Source organism: Mesocricetus auratus, unplaced genomic scaffold, assembly GCF_017639785.1.
Source record: "Mesocricetus auratus isolate SY011 unplaced genomic scaffold, BCM_Maur_2.0 Super-Scaffold_100043, whole genome shotgun sequence".
In the NCBI taxonomy this organism is placed as follows: Eukaryota; Metazoa; Chordata; class Mammalia; order Rodentia; family Cricetidae; genus Mesocricetus; species Mesocricetus auratus.
Window position 1 is genome coordinate 5,826,991 of NW_024429220.1, and position 18,029 is coordinate 5,845,019.

An 18,029-nucleotide genomic window follows, 5' to 3' on the forward strand; every position below is an offset into this window, starting at 1 on the left:
TTGTGGCAGACTGTCCTACACACCAAGCGACAGAAAACCCCTAGAGTAAACTAAACAAGTGTCAGTAGGAATCTCCCACTCTATCCCAGCGATTGTGTGACACCACAGTACCTTTCAAATGTCCTCTTGCCTGGGACATCACACACACGGGTTAAATCGCCGTGTTAGGAGCTAGCCCAGGTCACTGATGCCCTTTCTAGTGGGTACCCCAGACTCTTTCTTTCGTTTGCTGAGGTAGTACTGCCACAATGACAAGAGCTTTGTAACTGGTTGCCTTGTTCTCTTTAATGTCTTCTGAAAGGACACTTTAATTGGTTGGAATTTTATATGCCCTGCCTGCCCTTTCCATGAGTGCTTCCACAGTAGAGACCAGCAGCGTGTGCCTCTTAGAGGACGGAGCCCTGTTAGCTGACAGGAAACTGGAGTTTCTTCTGTGAAATTCACTTCTCTGTTTTCCTGAGACCCTAAGGAGCCTGTTTTTATATTATGTCTCAATGTGGGGACATGTTCTGGTTATGCAAGTATCTGTGTATAGGGACTATGAAGGTGCCAACTCTAGGAGCTAAGGCACACAGGAAAACCAGTGTACTACCCAGAATGCCAAGGCTCCCAGAGACACACACTTGATAAATACAATCTTTAAATTTCCTGAGCAAAAGCACGATGATGAACGAGAAACTGCATTTCATAGCTTCCTCAAACCATCAAAAAGACGAAAATTCCCATCATAAGCCATTCCCAGCATATCACATTAAGGAGTCATTCATGTTGCTTGATATTTTTATTCTAACTTCTTTCCAGATCACTCAGGCATAAACAGTACAGTCATGACTTACACACAAAGCCAGTCAGATCTGCCTACTCGGGTGATGATACTCTGTCAATCTGATCATTTGGTACTGGTAAAAACAAACAAACAAACAAATCCTGTTTGCTAGTAAATGTGTTGTTCTTGGGTTTTTCTGCACCTAGATAGATTTTATCACATGTGGATGACTCCGATCTCTCTTTCCTATAGGCTGTCTTGTGGCTGTTTATATCCCTGGTCATTTCCTTCATTTACTTAACATCCAGCACCCAGACTTGACCTGCCACAGTCTGTTTCTGACAGGTATGGTGTCTCTCACGAATGCAGTCTCCTTAGGCTTGTTCTGACTTCTGCAACTGTCTGGCTCAGAGAGGTCCTCTTATTTGGTGGTCTGCTTTTATTTGTTTGTTTATTTATTTATTTATTTATTTATTTTAATGTTTGCTAGGAAGCAAAATGGCAGCAGTGCTACCTCCCAGTCCCTTACAGTCCTTGCCGGGGTCCCTCGTACTGGACTGCTCTTCTGGAAAGGTCTATAGAGCAACCGTTGACCAGTCGTATCTGATGTGGTTCCTATGGAACGCAGCCCGCCTGGACTGTGACAAGATGGCGGCATTGCACTGTGCACTCTTGTGTGGTCAGGACCCAGGTTTCCAGGAAGACCAGGTGAGAAGACAGCGAGTGTGAGCTCGCACACGGACAGCAGACTGCGCCAACATTCTTGCTGCTTCAAGATGATCAGAAGCGAGTTTTGCTCGATAGCAGTGCCTTTTCCTACTCTTCCTCGGTGTTTCCTTTCTGGTGGCTGTCTGCCAGACTGTGAGACATGTGCATCTGGCTGTTGAGCACAGTTGCTCCTTGTATCCCTCATCTCTGTTTTCATGACTTCGTTAACTTGCATCAACTCTGGCTTAATGCTGTTACATGGGAAGTCCCGCAAAGGAGCAATTCGCATGTTTCATGTGGTATGCTCTTGTAAGTAGTCTGTTTCACCTGGCCTGGGGTTATGAGTTGTTACTTTGTCCAGTATATTCATGTTACATTTGCTACCTGCCCCTCCACCATGTATTCGTTGCCTTGTTTACCTGGTAAATATCATAGTATTATAGTACTTCTGTTCATATACTCACATTTTACCTAATAAGGGCCATGGCATTTATATATGCCAAAGAATCACCATAAACTGTTTCCTTTAAGTGAGGACTTGAAAGTTCTTGACTTAAGTAAATGATAAATAAGTAAATAAATAATGTCTGTCAACGTTGCTAAGGTTTGGTGCTGTCTGTGGTTTCAGAATTCACAGGGGTCTTAGAGTGTATCTCCTAAAAATAAAGGACAACAATTTTATTTTCTTCTTTTATGTGCTTTTCTGAGGTGAGGTTTTACTCTGCAGCCCAGGGTGGTCTGGTACTTACTTTGTGACTCAAGCTGGCCTCACGTTTGAAGTAGTTCTCATCAGTCTCCCGGGTGCTGGTAGGTCAGGTGTGAGCCCCCAAATTCAGTGCTGTAAACACAGATCCCTCCAAGGACACACAGCCAGCAGTGAGTGTCTCAGGCTACCTGCTTTTCTCCCCACGTCTGTGTCTTGTGTAATACATTACCAAGGGCCAAACAAGCCAGGATCATTTCTGTGAGTTCAAGGACAGCCTGAGCTACACAGAAAAATTTGATGCTATCTTGAACTATAGAACTAATTCCTGTCATAGCCTTCTTAGAACAAACAAATGAATGCCAAAGGCCTAAACACTTGTGGCAAATATTTATTAATTTTTAGTAATATAGCTTAGTTTGTATTGTATACTGCTGCTTATAGTGTTATCATCTATCCTAGAAGATCAGGAAAACCCTGTTGTTGATCAGTAATGGCTGGGGTTAGAGGCCAATTAGTTAGCTGAAAAAGAAAGCACACTTTTTAAAAAACGCATAAAAGGTGTGTTTATCTGCTTACCTATAGTGTAGAATAGGCCTGTTCTTAGTGAATCAGCTATCTAAAGTGCAGTCATTTTCTGACACAAAACCAATCCCAACATGTTTTCTCTGATTTCCTATCCTGTCTGTGCATGTGGACACATATTCCCGTGTCTTTGTGTGCACACCTATGCATATGTGAGTAAGGCCAGAAGTAACATCGTGTGTAACATGATAAATAAAAATAAAAGACCAAGAAACAGATAATGGGGTTCGAACTTCAAGCTGAAGATCAGAAAAGCAAAGCAGCTGGTCACTAGCTCTCACTCCACCTCAGACTGACAGGTGATCCCGGCTCCACCAAACCTCTCCTCAGTGTGGCTGGAGAACCCCGAGGCTTCAGTGTCTTCCTGTCCTCAGTGTGGCTGGAGAGTGGACGCCAGCTCTGAGACCCTGCTCCTATCTTATATACCTCCCCAATGCTGGGTTTGAGGCTGACTCTGCTTTCTGAATCTTCAGGCACGCTTTAGTGAACCATAATAACGTGTCACCACAATGGTGTGTGTTCTTCAGCTACTCTTCACATTTCTGAGACAGGTCTCTGCAGCCCTGGAGCTTTCTTTCCTCTTCTGCCAGGCCTGCCGGCCAGTGAACATCCAGGGTTCTCTTGTATCTGCCCCAGGACTGGGTTACAAACATGTGCTGCACGCCCATTTTTGTGTGGGTTCTAGGAACTGGGTCCTCACGTGGCAGCCATTCGCCCGCTGAGCCATCTCCTCAAGTAGCCCTAAACATTTATTTCTAAGGATATTGATAATTGGAGACCTTTCCCAAGTAACCCGTGTAGGCGTGCTTTTACCCAACTTTTAATAGTTGTTTAATCTAGTCATTTAGTGGTTTAGAATCTCCATCTAGTCTTTATGTGTTTGAGAAACATGCTTTTGAGTCTACCCACAATATGTAACTTTTTTTTTGATGCAACAATACTCTCTTTGCATCTGCATTTCACTTGTCTGCAGAAACGTTAATTAAATTACCTATGTAAAAATCAGTCACCTGGCACGATAGATTTAGACTAAAGCATCGTGTTGAGAGTGAGCCGTGGCTGGGCATGCCTTGCCCGTCAAGTAGGAGGTGAGAGCTTCCTTCCTCCGGCAGTTGAACACAGGGATAGAACCAGGAGAGAGCTACTGACTTAACAGAGGTCACGTGTGTCCGTGACAGAGGCAACGAGGTGCTCGTCACGGTAAGCGGTGTGACCATGCTCTCAGTGATAACTGCGCTGAGCTCTAAGCCCAGGTTGCTGCCTCCAAACCCAGGGCTTTCATCGTGCTTTGTATGACATGGTCAATTCCTGCAAAACAAACAAGCCAACAAGCCACGCGCTGCACTGAAGGTTCATCTGCATCCCACCCCACGGCCCCTGTTAAAACGATATGTAAAAGCACGGCACACTGACATGCTCAGCCAGGGCTATTCCGGTTTTTAGCTGAAGTTGGTACACTTTTCAGGTTACTCCAGAATACATGTAGAATTTACAAGCTCATTCATGTATGTACTGTTCATTGTGTGTATTTATATTACTTTGGTGGGACCGAGTGCCGATCTAAAGCCAACAGGGTTCTATGGTCTGTCTTTCTTAAAGGTTATTCAGTGGATTTGTGAACATGCCTCTGCCTGCCATTCATTTGACCTCATTCAGGAACTTCTGATTGGTAAGTGTTGCTGATGTTGCACTTAAGGCTGTGTACTTTTGCTTGGGGGAAAATCAGGACATTGATAATGAATGCCTCTGTCAAAATGCTGCTTAGGAGTGACGTTTTTAAAACTTCATTGCAATCAGCTGCTAATTAAATTTCATTCTCTTGTGGTGGCTTTTGCAAGAAGCTGTGGTTCTCAGAGACTGATGAGATATAAGATCAGATTTTGATTCTTTAACCTGATTAACAAAATTTTTGGTAAAATGCATCTTTCTTAGCCTTGTTTTATGCTGGTTGGCTATGTATAACTGGTATAACATTATCTGAGCAGAAGTGGTACCAAATGGATTTTTAGAAATATTATTTTCATTGTAAAAAAGAGAACCTGGACGTCTTATGCTGTAGATAAAATCATAATGGTTAACCCCCAGAGGCATGAATGAAGTGATGAAAACTTATTGGTATACTTGATTTGGTTAAATTGCATTTTTCCCTCTGTTCTTGTTATGTCATGTTGCTTTTAAAAATTCTCAGCTTCTTCCTACTGGAGTGTGTATCCAGAGCTGGCTGATGTGGACAAGCTCTTAGCACACTCCTCTGTGCTGGCTTGGAATGAGGTAGGTTAATAATGTACAGTAGGTCCAGCACTATAGGACAGTGGCAGACCATTCCTGTTATGCTGTCCAGTGCTATGATTTCACTTCTGTCTTCACCGGTAAGGAGCTGAGTGGAAGTTTCTTCTCAGAATGCATAAATAATCCTAATCAGAAATCTAAAATCTAAATGCTGTAAAATTGAGGGTCAATATGATGCCACATGTAAAAAATCTTACCATATAGAATATATCTATATCTATATACCTATAAATGTACATATGTATACATATATCTCCTATACAATAAAATCCTACATACATACATACATACATACATACTACATGCTTGCATATCTGAAATGCAGTGAATTTCTTCCATTGGCCAGAAGTGTTTACATAAAACAATAGACTTGATGGAGCAGGCAGAAGGTATTTGTCACTCTTTCTACTGCCAGGCAGAACTAAAGCTCAGTGACAGTATTTTATAAAATGACATTTTGACTCCTGTGTTGACCAGACTCAAGTATTTACTAGGTTTTTATGACTAAGAAGTGAGTAGAGCACTGTGTTAATACTTGGTAGGTGTTGACTTCTGTGACACCTGTCCCTAGTTTTATACGTGTTTATAAGAAATTTAGGCAGCAAAGCTTTGGGATGAATCAGTCTTCCTCTGCTTAGTTTGCTTGCTGCTCTTCCTGTCGGTCTGGGCTCCTTCCTTCCAGGGAGGGACACACCAGGGCTTCTGCTTGTCTCCTTTCCGTTAGATGGACCAGTGTGATTGCATCTGAAACAGGGCTTGAATTAAAAATGAATTTAGAGCAATAAATTCAATCTAGGTAACAGACGTTGGGAACTATGTAGTAGGGTATATTGTGACATTTTGTGTTTTGTCTGTGTCTCAATAAGTCAGTAGAGGCATACAGAGAGCCAGCATTCCCTACTCATGTGGGCTGGGCAGAAGATGTTGGAGGTTGTCCCGGGCTATATAGTAGTGATGCTCTGTCTAAAGACAAAGGAATATCCAAATACATTTGATTGATTTAATTTTTTTCTGTTTTATCTTCTTTTTGTTTTGAGACATGGGCTCATGTTGCCCAGCCTGACCTGCCTCAATGTCTGTGTGGCTGAGGACACCCTTAAATCCCTTATCCTTTTGTCTCCCCCCACCAGGGCAAATGTCATAGCCCGAGGTGTTTGATTCATTTATAAATTTATGTTGCTTACTGTAGTAGTCCCCACGCCCCTCCTTGCCATGCCCTCAAGGCCTTCTATGCTTGTCTTTTGAATTGTAGACTGTAAGGGGAAAGACCCAGGCTTCTCCTTTTTCTAGGCACCCACGTTGTCGTTTTTTCTTTTAGATGACTTACGGATGTAGAGGCAGACGCTGTGGTTATTATGTGCAGGAAGTCTGCAGGTTACACCATAGGGTCAGGAAATGTACAGCTCAGCTCCCTCTGCTTCTAACCACTGCTCTTTGTTTGAAGTGTGGGGAGGCAGGCTCGGAACCAGTGGTCCCTGGGCTGGATGCTGTGTGAAGCCACCATCCTAATGAACAGTGGTTCGTTTGTTCATTTCTCAAGGCTCCCTGGAGACTTAGTGAACATACACACAATGACATCTGATGTCCCACAAGAAAATGCAGAGAAACCCACAGTTATAACCTCTATACGCTTATCTTGGGGTTTACCGAGTTGCTTTAAAGCTTCTTGTGGTTAGAACAAGCTACCTTAAAAGGCATCCTCTGATCCCAGAGTTCTACGCATTTATATTCATCGTTAGCAATGATGTAAGATTTACTCTTCCTTTCCATGGTCTACAATGATCCCTAATGGACAACCTTTAAAAGTTTCCACACTGGGAAATATCAAGTTCACACATCTGGATAGAAAGATTGATATGGATTTTTTTATTTGATACAAAGAATTCACTGTGTAGCTCAGGTTAGCTAGCCTGGAGCTTCTCACTGGGACCATAAGTGTGTAGCACTATACCTACTAGCAATTGGATTTTAAAAATAAACAGTATTACAAAAAAGTAACTTGGAAAAAAAACAAAACCCACTCACTGAAGTTAACCACACCCAAAGTCTATATATTTCAATGGACTTATATACAGTTAATTAAGATACTAGAAATTAGAATGTTCTTGTTCTTAACTAATTCTAAAGTGTGTGTTGTAATTATAGTTGTTTTAAAATGTTACAGTTATGCCTTTTAAAATGCTAGTTAGAACTTACACAGGTTACTTTTCTTGTTGCTGTAACAAAATAATGTCACAAGAAACAATTGCCAAAAGGGAGCAAGTATTTCACCTCCAGTTTTAGGGGGTACAGTCCTACAGTTTTAGGGGATATAGTCCTATGGTTTTAGGGGATACAGTCCTACAGTTTTAGGGAATACAGTCCTTCAGTTTTTGGGGTACAGTCCTACAGTTTTAGGGGATACAGTCCTTCAGTTTTGGGGGTACAGTCCTACAGTTTTAGGGGATACAGTCCTTCAGTTTTGGGGGTACAGTTCTACAGTTTTAGGGGATATAGTCCTGTGGTTTTAGGGGATACAGTCCTTCAGTTTTGGGGGTACAGTCCTACAGTTTTAGGGGATACAGTCCTTCAGTTTTGGGGGTACAGCCCCACAGTCTTAGGGGTACAGTCCTTCAGTTTTGGGGTACAGTCCTACAGTTTTAGGGGATACAATCCTTCAGTTTTGGGGGTACAGTCCCACAGTTTTAGGGGATACAGTCCTATGGTTTTAGGGGATACAGTCCTATGGTTTTAGGGGATACAGTCCTTCAGTTTTTGGGGTACAGTCCTACAGTTTTAGGGGATACAGTCCTATGGTTTTAGAGGATACAGTCCTTCAGTTTTGGGGGTACAGTCCTACAGTTTTAGGGGTACAGTTCTACAGCTTTAAGGGATATAGTCCTATGGTTTTAAGGGATACAGTCCTATGGTTTTAGGGGATACAGTCCTTCAGTTTTTGGGATACACTCCTACAGTTTTAGGGGATACAGTCCTGCATGTTGGAAAAAGCATGGTGGCAGCAGCGGTTCACCCTGCACCACAGCCAAGAGTCAGAGAACGGCAAACACTCCTGCCTTGCTGGATTTATCTTCCTTGTGCAGCTCAGGACCCACAAGGAGTCTTCCACCTCAGTTCCCCTAATTTAGACAATGCCTCACAGACATATCCATGGGCCTGTCTCTGGTCATTCTAGAGAATCAACCTTAACCACCTCAGAGACTAATTGCAGTGCTGTTTGTAATGTCAACGAGTGAAACACACGTAGATCCTTAGCACAGATGCGCTGTGTTTCTGTGGGAACTCTGGGTCAGGTGCTCTGTGAGTTTACCCCTTCATCGCAGATGCAACCCTCCCATGGGATAGAGCGTCCTTACGATGCAGCCATTCACAAAGTACTCCTAAGTGGGTTTCTCTGCCATATGTTTTGAGGGAAATCTGAACTGACTAGCAGAGAGGCAGACTTCAGAGTTAACATACAGATACATTTTTCATAGTATCAATGAGGCAAGGGTAATTTGGGAAGTTTATCCTTATAAATACCACCCCACCCCTTTTAATGGACAGGGTCTCATATAGCTAAGGCTGGGCTCAAACTTACTATGGAGCCGAGGATGGCCTTGAACTTCTGATCCTCTAGTCTCTTTCTCCCTTGCCTGGGATTAGAATTCAACTACCCCTGGCCCACTAATCTTGATTCAGTGTTCACTAGTTAGCAGAATACGGTGGTGGGTTTCCTGACATGAACTGAGCATGTTTTAGCTTGGCTGTTGCATGGTGCAGAAACTCTTCATGGGGCACTGCTGTCCTGAGGTCATGGTGGACTCAGTGTGTGAGAATCCCACGAATTTTGGTTCCCTCTAGAGAGGAAAGGATCAGAAGGACAGGGAGGGATGGTGTACAACTGACGTGATGCTTTCATTTAATTATGACTCTAGTGATTCATATATAATTTGCCTTATTTGTTCTTAAGGAGGAATGTCTGAAAATACGGCATTTGTTCTGTATTTTCTCACAATAATCGCGTCTCCCTCCTTAGAGAACCTGTCAGCTTTATTTAAAGAACATTTCCTTTTCCAGGGCAAGAGACATGCTGTGTCCTGTTATTTAAAGTAGAGGTTATCACACAGGAAGCTAGCTGTCCTCAGCTCCTGTCTATGCAGAATTCGTTTCCTGAGGAGGCCTGGGGGGGTCAATATGCTGCATGTATGTCGCCCCATAGACCTTATGGGGTGGCTGATAATGTCTCTTGTATGTCCCTCCCCCACCCCATAGGAAATTCCTGGAGTGATGCTTGTGACAGAAGAGCTCCCATTGCTTCTTATGAAGGTGAGTCCCTCTCAAAGAAGGTAAAACCTTCATGTTTGAGTATCATTGTGGTTCCAAAAGGTATTGCAGCCTGGCAGAGACCTGTCCCAGCTCAGAACAGGGTGGGCCTGCATGTTGGAGAGTCCTGCAGTGCTGATCCACTGCTGTTTGAACAGGGAGGCTTTCTGAAGCTAGGAGAGAATTACAGAGCTCAACTTGAACTTGTCACCAATGCCTTATGAAAGGAGCTCTTGTAACATGTCTTTAGAGGCTGGAAGCTGTTATTGCTTCATTTGTAGTTTCTCCTTCAAATGCACACACACACACACACACACACACACACACACACGCACGCACGCACGCACGCACGCACGCACGCACGCACACTGGCACACTGATCTGGGCCTATCTCATTTCCTGGTAGCTCAAAGAGCAATCGGCCGCTGCATCCCTCAAAGGTGCTGGCAGTGGTGGCTTTGCTCCTTCCTGTGTGTGCAGCTGTGGGGCTTAGGAGGATGGGATGGGGCCAGGTGAGGAGAAAAGAATATGTACATAGTTAAAACTGGGGCGGGATCTTCAGCAAGCCTCTCTGCAGCTCCTTCGTTGCTTTTGGCATTGCTTCCAGCAATTACAGCCCGGCTAGCCTGGGAAATCTGTTTCTGGCATCAGTGTCTGCTCCTTGTGCCCATTCTTTGGGGCTGGACAGCTGGGGAGGCGTGGTGCTAAGATGGAGGCTGGCTTGGTGGGCCCTGGAAGACAGATTGGGCAGCTGTGTAGAGCCACTGTGGAAACTCTCCTAATGTAGGAAGATGAGAGAAAAAGTAATGTTTCACAGGCAGCTACAGGACAATGCTTCCAGTTTCACAGGTTGTGACTATACTAGTAATTCTCCCAAGCCTGGGATGTATCACAAACCAGTGTAGGTTTTTTTCCTTGTTCTGCTTTCGTGCTGGAGTTGAACTTGAGTCCTTGAGGTGCTGGGTAACTGTCCTACCCTGATGCTGTATCCTCAACCTCCTGGGTAGCTGGGTTCCAGGCATATGACTCTGCCTTGACTAGTCAGAAGAAAATGTTTAGAAGGAACCTAATCCACAGTTCTATAGTTTCTGGTACTTTCTCTTTGTCTCTGCCATAGGGGTGTCTATGTAACTTAGTAGTTATGGTAATCTAGAAACATTTGACCAAACAGGAATTCATAAACACTTTTCATGTGGTTATAGAAAGTAATGATTTCCCTGAGTTGGCATGTCTGAATTTATTTAGTCAGTTTTCTGCTTTGAACCATTTAATTATCTTGACATGATACACACATTTTCTGGGGGAAATAACTCAGTGTACACGAGGCCTTAGGTTTGATTCTTTGTACCACATGCTTTTTTTCTTTTATCCAATTAAAGATAATATTCCAATTACTATATTTTATATATTTATATACATGCAGTTTTTCTCTTGTTTTATTCCCCTAAGGCTAAAAGTTAAGAAAGCCTTATGGTAAAACACTATAACATTTCTCTATAGCTTTTATTTTTTCTTACTAAACTGGTATTCAACAAAAGTTGTGCTAATTTACATGGTCAAAAAGATTCACAGGAACTGAAGAAATGACTCAGAAGTTGAGAGCCTTTGCTGCTCTTCCAAAGGACCCATTATGTCAAGTGACTCACGTGACTCACAGAGCCCTCTGGCTTCAGCTCCAGGGATCCAGCTCCCTCTTCTGGCCTCTGTTGGCACCCGCACATGTGCATATACAAGGTTACACATACATAATCATGAATTTATGAACAAAAGGACTTAGGCGTTTATTGGTTTTATTACAACCTTATCAAGTGTGTATTTCCACTTTAAAAGGGAGTGATGAAAAAATCCTTTTTGTCTTTTTTCCTCATTGACTTATTGTAAGCCAATTAATTGTTGTCTTACAATGTTCTTACTGTATAATAATAAATGAGTTCTGATTATACTTCCTCTCTCTTAGTAAAGCCAAGGGAGGGAGGGGGCAAAGCGGGATGAGGCAACCCCCTCCTGCTTTGTACAAGTGTTTGATCTAGTGCTAGAGTCCAGTTGTGGCACCTCAGATTTGTTTGTTCGAGTCCTGACCCCCAGTGCAATGGTTTGAGGAGGTGACTGTGGCCGTGATTTTGATTGGTCATTATTATTTTTTTTAAAGATTCACAAAATCAACTCAATCCTTCCTACCTCCTGATATCATAATGAAAACAAGATTGTCTAAGAAATGGGCCCTTGGCAGACACTGGATTCACCACACCTTGACATAGAGGAATGTCTGTCATTTCTAAGTAGGACCTGAAAGGACTATGACTTGGAGAATGTTCAGGCAGGTTCCCCTGATATTTTACAAAAAGATTGTCACCTGAGAGACAAAAGGCCTCCTCATTTTAGAAATGGTTTACCAAATAATCTTTTAAAATGATATAAACTTGGGAAGGAGCTGGAGAGATGACTCAGTGGTAGAGAGCTTGGCTGCTCCTGCAGAGGACTTGGGCTCCGTCCCAGCAACCACATGGCGGCTCACAAATTCTAAGGGTCCAGCATCTCACGGTCTCTACAGGCAGAGGCATGCCCATGGTACACATGTACCTGAATTCATACAGGCAAACATTCATGCACATTTTACAAATCTTAAAAAAGCTGGTTTTTTTAAGTCAGCATATGATAACAAGGCCCATGCTGTAAAGAAATGTCAAAGTGATGTTTCTAAGACTGGCTTTATCCTTGGCAAACTGTGTGTTGCTCTGGGGAAGCAGCAACGTGTGTAAAAGTTTTAAAATTGCACCTGATTTTATAGTGAGACGAGAAACCATTAAAACTATTGAACCACAGGAAGCCAAAGAGGGAAGCTATAACTTGCTTAGATGTAAGGGTGAAGGGTTAGCATGCATCAAGTAGTGGAGATGGGCATCTTCACCAACGTAGGTTTTAAAGTCTGACTGCTTTCTTTTCCTTCTTTCCTTCATTCTTCTTTCTCTCTCTTTTATTTCTCTCTCTCTTTTCTTTCTCTTTCTCCCTCTGTCGTCCGTCCATCCATCCCTCCCTCCCTCCCTCCCTCCTTCCCTCCCTCTCTTCCTGGTTGATTTTCTTTTTTTTAAAGACTCTTGACTCTTTTTTGTAACCTATGCTCATCTTGACCTGATTGTGGTTCCTCCTCAGCCTTCCAAGAGCTGAGATTCCAAGTGCGGGCCATGTGTCTGGCTCAAAACCAGACATCGTTAGTGTATTTAATCGCTTGTTCAGCCACTCTTGAGTACCTGACCCAGAGACTGGGGAGGGCAGCCTTGAAACACTACCAGCTACAGCCGCTGATGCCAGTGTCTCAGGATACAGAGCTCCTGAGCATCCGGGAAAGTGTGCTTGCTACCTGGACTCTTCTCATCCAGACTTTGCATACATGCTTCTTCATTCAAAGTGTGTTAAAGCTGCTTTAACTAGACAGAGTAAGAGAAGAAGTCACTGCTTGATGAAGAACAAAATACACTAATTATCCTTGGAGTTCCCAGTGCAGACAGATGCCATCATTTGGGTAAAAATTTTGCTAGTGATCTGAAATATTGGCATAACCACAATATAACAGCTCTTTGGAATTGTTGCTTCCAAGTGACGTCTGGTTCTGGGGGAAATACTGATTTTCCAAAGTTTGGATTGCACATGTTTTCTGTGAGAGTGAGTTCCAGGGAGTTCAGTTCATATTGGGAATGTAATTCTGTGATGCCACAAAGCAATGTCATTATTATTCACAGAGCCTCAAGCTAGTGGATGAGTTCTTGCCATTTCTGTAGAGATGGGATCACCTACCTCCTAGCTATAAAACCGAGAGCCAGACCCGGGCCTGAAGATAGTTATTTCTGTTCCTTTATTACCAACCACTCTGGGCTGGGCTTCTCTTATCTGTACTTCCGGTTAGAGATATAATGTTCAATTTCTAAGATCGCAAGGAGGAGAAGATCTTAGTTGGCACTGGCTTTCTGTGGGCATATGCTCTCTAAGAAAGCTAACTGTAAGCTAGATGTCCATAATGATCAGTTACATTTAAAATAGTCCAGTCTACTAAAAACAACACGGACTGGCTGATAGTCCCCCACTGGTCAAGGGAGTGGGATTTTTGCCAGACCCTGGAGCAGAAGGAAGCTCATTTATATTCATGAGACTTGAAGAAGACAGCTGTGTGCTTGCAGCTAACTTAGTGGTCACCTCAGGAATTCTAGTCTTTTGCCACATGTAGGTATGCTCTTAGTTTAGTATTGCGCCTTTTGAGCCTCTGTCTGCAAAGACATTTTCTATTGCACTGTATCTATGCTAAAGGCAATGCACTGCCGGATTTCTCGGCGTTAGAAGTTGGTAATGAGATCAGATCCACAGCAGATCCGAAGAATACCTGCGCTCTCTCTGCTGGCTGAGTCCTGGTGCACACAGTAAAGGATTCCCTCAGAGCAGGCCTCCTCCCCAAGAAGATGCCAGTTAATTAGCAGAAGTAGGACCAAAGCCAAGAGGGTCTTTGAGAAATGGGAGGGTCTTTGAGAAATTGGAGGCAGATATTTACTCCCCAGTGATTTGCAGATGATCCAGTACCATGGGCCCCTTTTGTTCTGTTTCTAGATAGACTAGCAATGCAAATCCTGAATGGGAAACAGCCCCTTCATGTAACTGGCCCCTTTGTTTAATTAATAGCTGTGATGGGCTGCATGCGGAGATTACTTTATGGCATACTAAGAGTCAAAGCAAGATGATTTTTGAAGAAGAGATGGGAGTCATTTTTTTTTCTCAAAGTAAATGTTAAACTCCCTTTGTACAGGGAAACATGCTTTTGGGCCCTTCCTCAAGAATCTCATCACTTCTTAAGCCAGGCACCAAGGACTAGCTAAGCTCATAGATACTTTTCACAAAGAACTTTTATATATTTTACAGATTTATTTATTTTTGTTTCTGTGTGTGTGTGTGTCTGCATGTTTGTATGTGACTTCATGTGTGCAGGTGCCTGTGGAGAGCCGTTGGATTCCCTGGAACTGGAGTTACAGGCAGTGTCTGGTTGTCTCATGTGGGTGCTGGGAACCAAACTCAGGTGTTCTGCAACAGCGGCAGGTACTCAGCTGCTGAGACAGTGTGAGCTAGCCATAGTGGTGCATACCTTTAGTCCCAGCACCAAGCAGGCCGAGCTCTGAGTATGAGGCTGACCTGGTCAAAGTGAGTTTCAGACAGCCAGGGCTACAGGAGGAGACACTGTCTCAAAACAAACACAAGACTCCACTCGATTCTCTTCAAAGAGCGGGTCTGTGTATCTTGAGACTTGCGGTTTTCACTTTGCGTTGTCATATTTGGAGCCCTCCCAATTCCCCTTTAGTCAAGTGTCAGTTGAGTGCCACACCCAAACACCATGTGACGACTTGCTGAGCTGGGCTGACCTGGTCGGTGGGCCAGTGAGGACTCTATTTTCTTTTCCTTCAAAGATGCGACATCTAGTGTTTTTTAAAAAGTAAATTAAAAATAAAATAGAAGCTACTTTTGTTCTCTAGGTCAGTGAGCAGGCTAGCATTAGCTCAAAGTTGGGGTTCTTCGAAGACAGAACATAGCATTCTCTCTAGCCTCGTATTCCCCAGTGACCGCAAGTCTCCCACAGGGGCCCTCATCAGCCTCCAGGGTTGCTGGCCAGTGCCCTGTAAAGAGCAGGAGTTGACTGCACTTCTTAGGTCATGCTCAAACCATGCTTCCAGCCGAATGATGATCCACAGGGCCATCCCAGGAACTTGAAAAACAATCAGACTCCAGCAGATGGGCATGTGAGGGTGGGGTGCAGGTGGCTGCCGTGTTCAGCTGACTGGACCACTATTGGTCTCTCCAGCACATTGCTCCCATCCAAACCCGCGATCTGTGCTCTGGTCTCAGGCTTCGCTCACTAAGAGCTGGTTGGACACGACATCTTCATGCTTTGTTTTCCTCAAATCCATTCCCCGAGCCTCTGTTTCTCAGTCGCCCAAATAGGCCTTTCAATTTGCCGTCATCTTTGAATGTTAGCAGGATAGACATTACATCACTGATCAAAGGCGGATGGCATTTGCCAACAGTAAGAGAGCATGACGATCATAACAGACCAGTGGATCTGAAAGACTTACATGTTTATGAGAGAATATTTATGGGACCTCTGACTAAGTTGTGTGTTGTGTGACTTTAATCGGGCAGACATGCACAATTGTCCACTCACACAAGATAGGGCATCAAGAGCAGACTAAAAAAAATAATTCTACCTAAGTATAGCTTGGTGAACCAATGAGTTTATTATGATCACCTGTAAGAACATGGATGAGGGGAATGCTTACAGGAAGGTGGTAACTGCTGGGCAGCTGCCTCGGTGGGGCTCCCTGCCCCACAGGAGAGTGCCCTCTTCAACAGGAACTGTTTGATGATCATGTAACCCAGAGAGTGCTTCCAAAGCCTTGGGAGTTTTGCTAGCTTCCTGAGGCTTTGGGCTTCTAGGAGGGGATGTTTCAATAGAGAACAGGGACCCAACACCTTTCTGTTCAGTGGCTTTGAACAATTTTAAGCCATGAACTCCCTAAAACTGTAGTGTGAGGTATAAACAACTCCAGGCAAAACCCTTGTATGAGCACACACTCTGTCTGTCCTGAGCACACTCTGTCTGTCCTGAGCTCACTCTGTCTGTCCTGAGCACACTCTGTCTGTTCTGAGCTCACTCTGTCTGTCCTGAGCACACCCTGTCTGTCCTGAACTCACTCTGTCTGTCCTGAGCTCACTCTGTCTATCCTGAACTCATTCTTTCTATCCTGAGCTCACTCTGTCTGTCCTGAGCACACTCTGTCTGTCCTGAGCACACTCTGTCTGTCCTGAGCACACTCTGTCTGTCCTGAGCTCACTCTGTCTGTCCTGAGCTCACTCTGTCTGTCCTGAGCACACTCTGTCTGTCCTGAGCTCACTCTGTCTGTCCTGAGCACACTCTGTCTGTCCTGAGCTCACTCTGTCTGTCCTGAGCTCACTCTATCTATCCTGAGCTCATTCTGTCTATCCTGAGCTCACTCTGTCTATCCTGAACTCACTCTGTCTGTCCTGAGCTCACTCTGTCTATCCTGAGCTCACTCTTTCTATCCTGAGCTCACTCTGTCTGTCCTGAGCTCACTCTGTCTGTCCTGAACTCACTCTGTCCTGAGCACACTCTGTCTATCCTGAGCACACTCTGTCTATCCTGAGATCACATTCTCTATCCTGAGTACACACTCTGTCTATCCTGAGCTCACTCTGTCTGTCCTGAGCTCACTCTGTCTGTCCTGAGCTCACTCTGTCTATCCTGAACTCACTCTTTCTATCCTGAGCTCACTCTGTCTGACCTGAACTCACTCTGTCTGTCCTGAGCTCACTCTGTCTGTCCTGAGCTCACTCTGTCTGTCCTGAGCTCACTCTGTCTGTCCTGAACTCACTCTGTCTGTCCTGAACTCACTCTGTCTGTCCTGAGCTCACTCTGTCTGACCTGAACTCACTCTGTCTGTCCTGAGCACACTCTGTCTACCTGAGCACACTCTGTCTATCCTGAGATCACATTCTCTATCCTGAGTACACACTCTGTCTATCCTGAGCTCACTCTGTCTATCCTGAGCTCACTCTGTCTATCCTGAGCTCACTCTGTCTGTCCTGAGCTCACTCTGTCTATCCTGAACTCACTCTTTCTATCCTGAGCTTACTCTGTCTGTCCTGAACTCACTTTGTCTGTCCTGAGCTCACTCTGTCTGTCCTGAGCTCACTCTGTCTGTCCTGAACTCACTCTGTCTGTCCTGAGCTCACTCTGTCTGTCCTGAGCTCACTCTGTCTGTCCTGAGCTCACTCTTTCTATCCTGAGCTCACTCTGTCTGTCCTGAACTCACTCTGTCTGTCCTGAGCTCACTCTGTCTGTCCTGAGCACACTCTGTCTGTCCTGAGCTCACTCTGTCTGTCCTGAGCTCACTCTGTCTGTCCTGAGCACACATACTCTCTTACCATAGGCATGCTAGCATTTTTGAAGTTTGTTCACTGTCCACATTATTTTCTGTTTTTCTTGGTTGACTCAAGACTATGAGAAAACTAAGCTTTAAAAATAGATCTATTTATCTGTGTATGTGTTTTGGATGTGTGGCTGTGCAGGTAGAGGAGGGATGTTGGAGTTGATCATCCCCTCCACTGGTGGGCTTAGAGATAGAACTCAAGCCATAGGACTTACCCACTGAGTCATCTTACTGCCCCCCAAAGATTTATTTTTAAGTGAAGAGAAGGATTTTTAAGGAAGCCACAGTGTGAGTGTAGCCTTCTGTCAGCAGGAGTGTTTGGCCTAAAGGAACCAAGGCTCACGATAGGGGGACCCCAGTTCTGTCTCAGGGCAAGATTGGGGTAAATCCCACCATAAAGTGCAGTGCCAAAGCAGGCATGCCTATAGCCAAACCGACCGCTAGATGGCACCACAATACCAACTAATTTTCTGGTTTTGGCTCTAGAGTTCCACGACTACTAGCAGGAAACAAAAGGGCTATAGAGATAAGTCAGTAGGACTTGTCTGACTCCCCCTCCTCCTCTTCCTTCCCCTCCCCCTCCCCTCCTTCTTCCCCTCTCCCTTCTTTATATTGTGTAGAAGGGGTAGTTAAGATAGGTTTATGGTAAATAAGGGTCAGAGGTCACCTTGCATTCTTCCCTGAAGAAAAGTTAAGG

At 44.2% G+C, this 18,029-nt stretch overlaps 1 protein-coding gene across 17 annotated transcripts in view; it reads left to right on the forward strand.

The window, feature by feature from the left end:
- The window catches only part of LOC101826824 (gamma-secretase activating protein), a 103,959-nt gene that overhangs the window by 52,421 nt on the left and 33,509 nt on the right, over positions 1-18,029 (forward strand). For all 17 annotated transcript variants that reach the window (XR_005872960.1, XR_005872961.1, XR_005872962.1 and 14 more), the window contains 5 exons: positions 1,019-1,111; positions 1,257-1,474; positions 4,362-4,431; positions 4,951-5,033; positions 9,303-9,356. Coding sequence is in view for 12 of the 17 variants with exons in the window: in XM_040735174.1 (XP_040591108.1) it covers positions 1,019-1,111; positions 1,257-1,474; positions 4,362-4,431; positions 4,951-5,033; positions 9,303-9,356 (518 nt within the window). In the remaining 5 variants the exon portion in view is untranslated. The remainder of the gene's footprint in view (positions 1-1,018; positions 1,112-1,256; positions 1,475-4,361; positions 4,432-4,950; positions 5,034-9,302; positions 9,357-18,029) is intronic.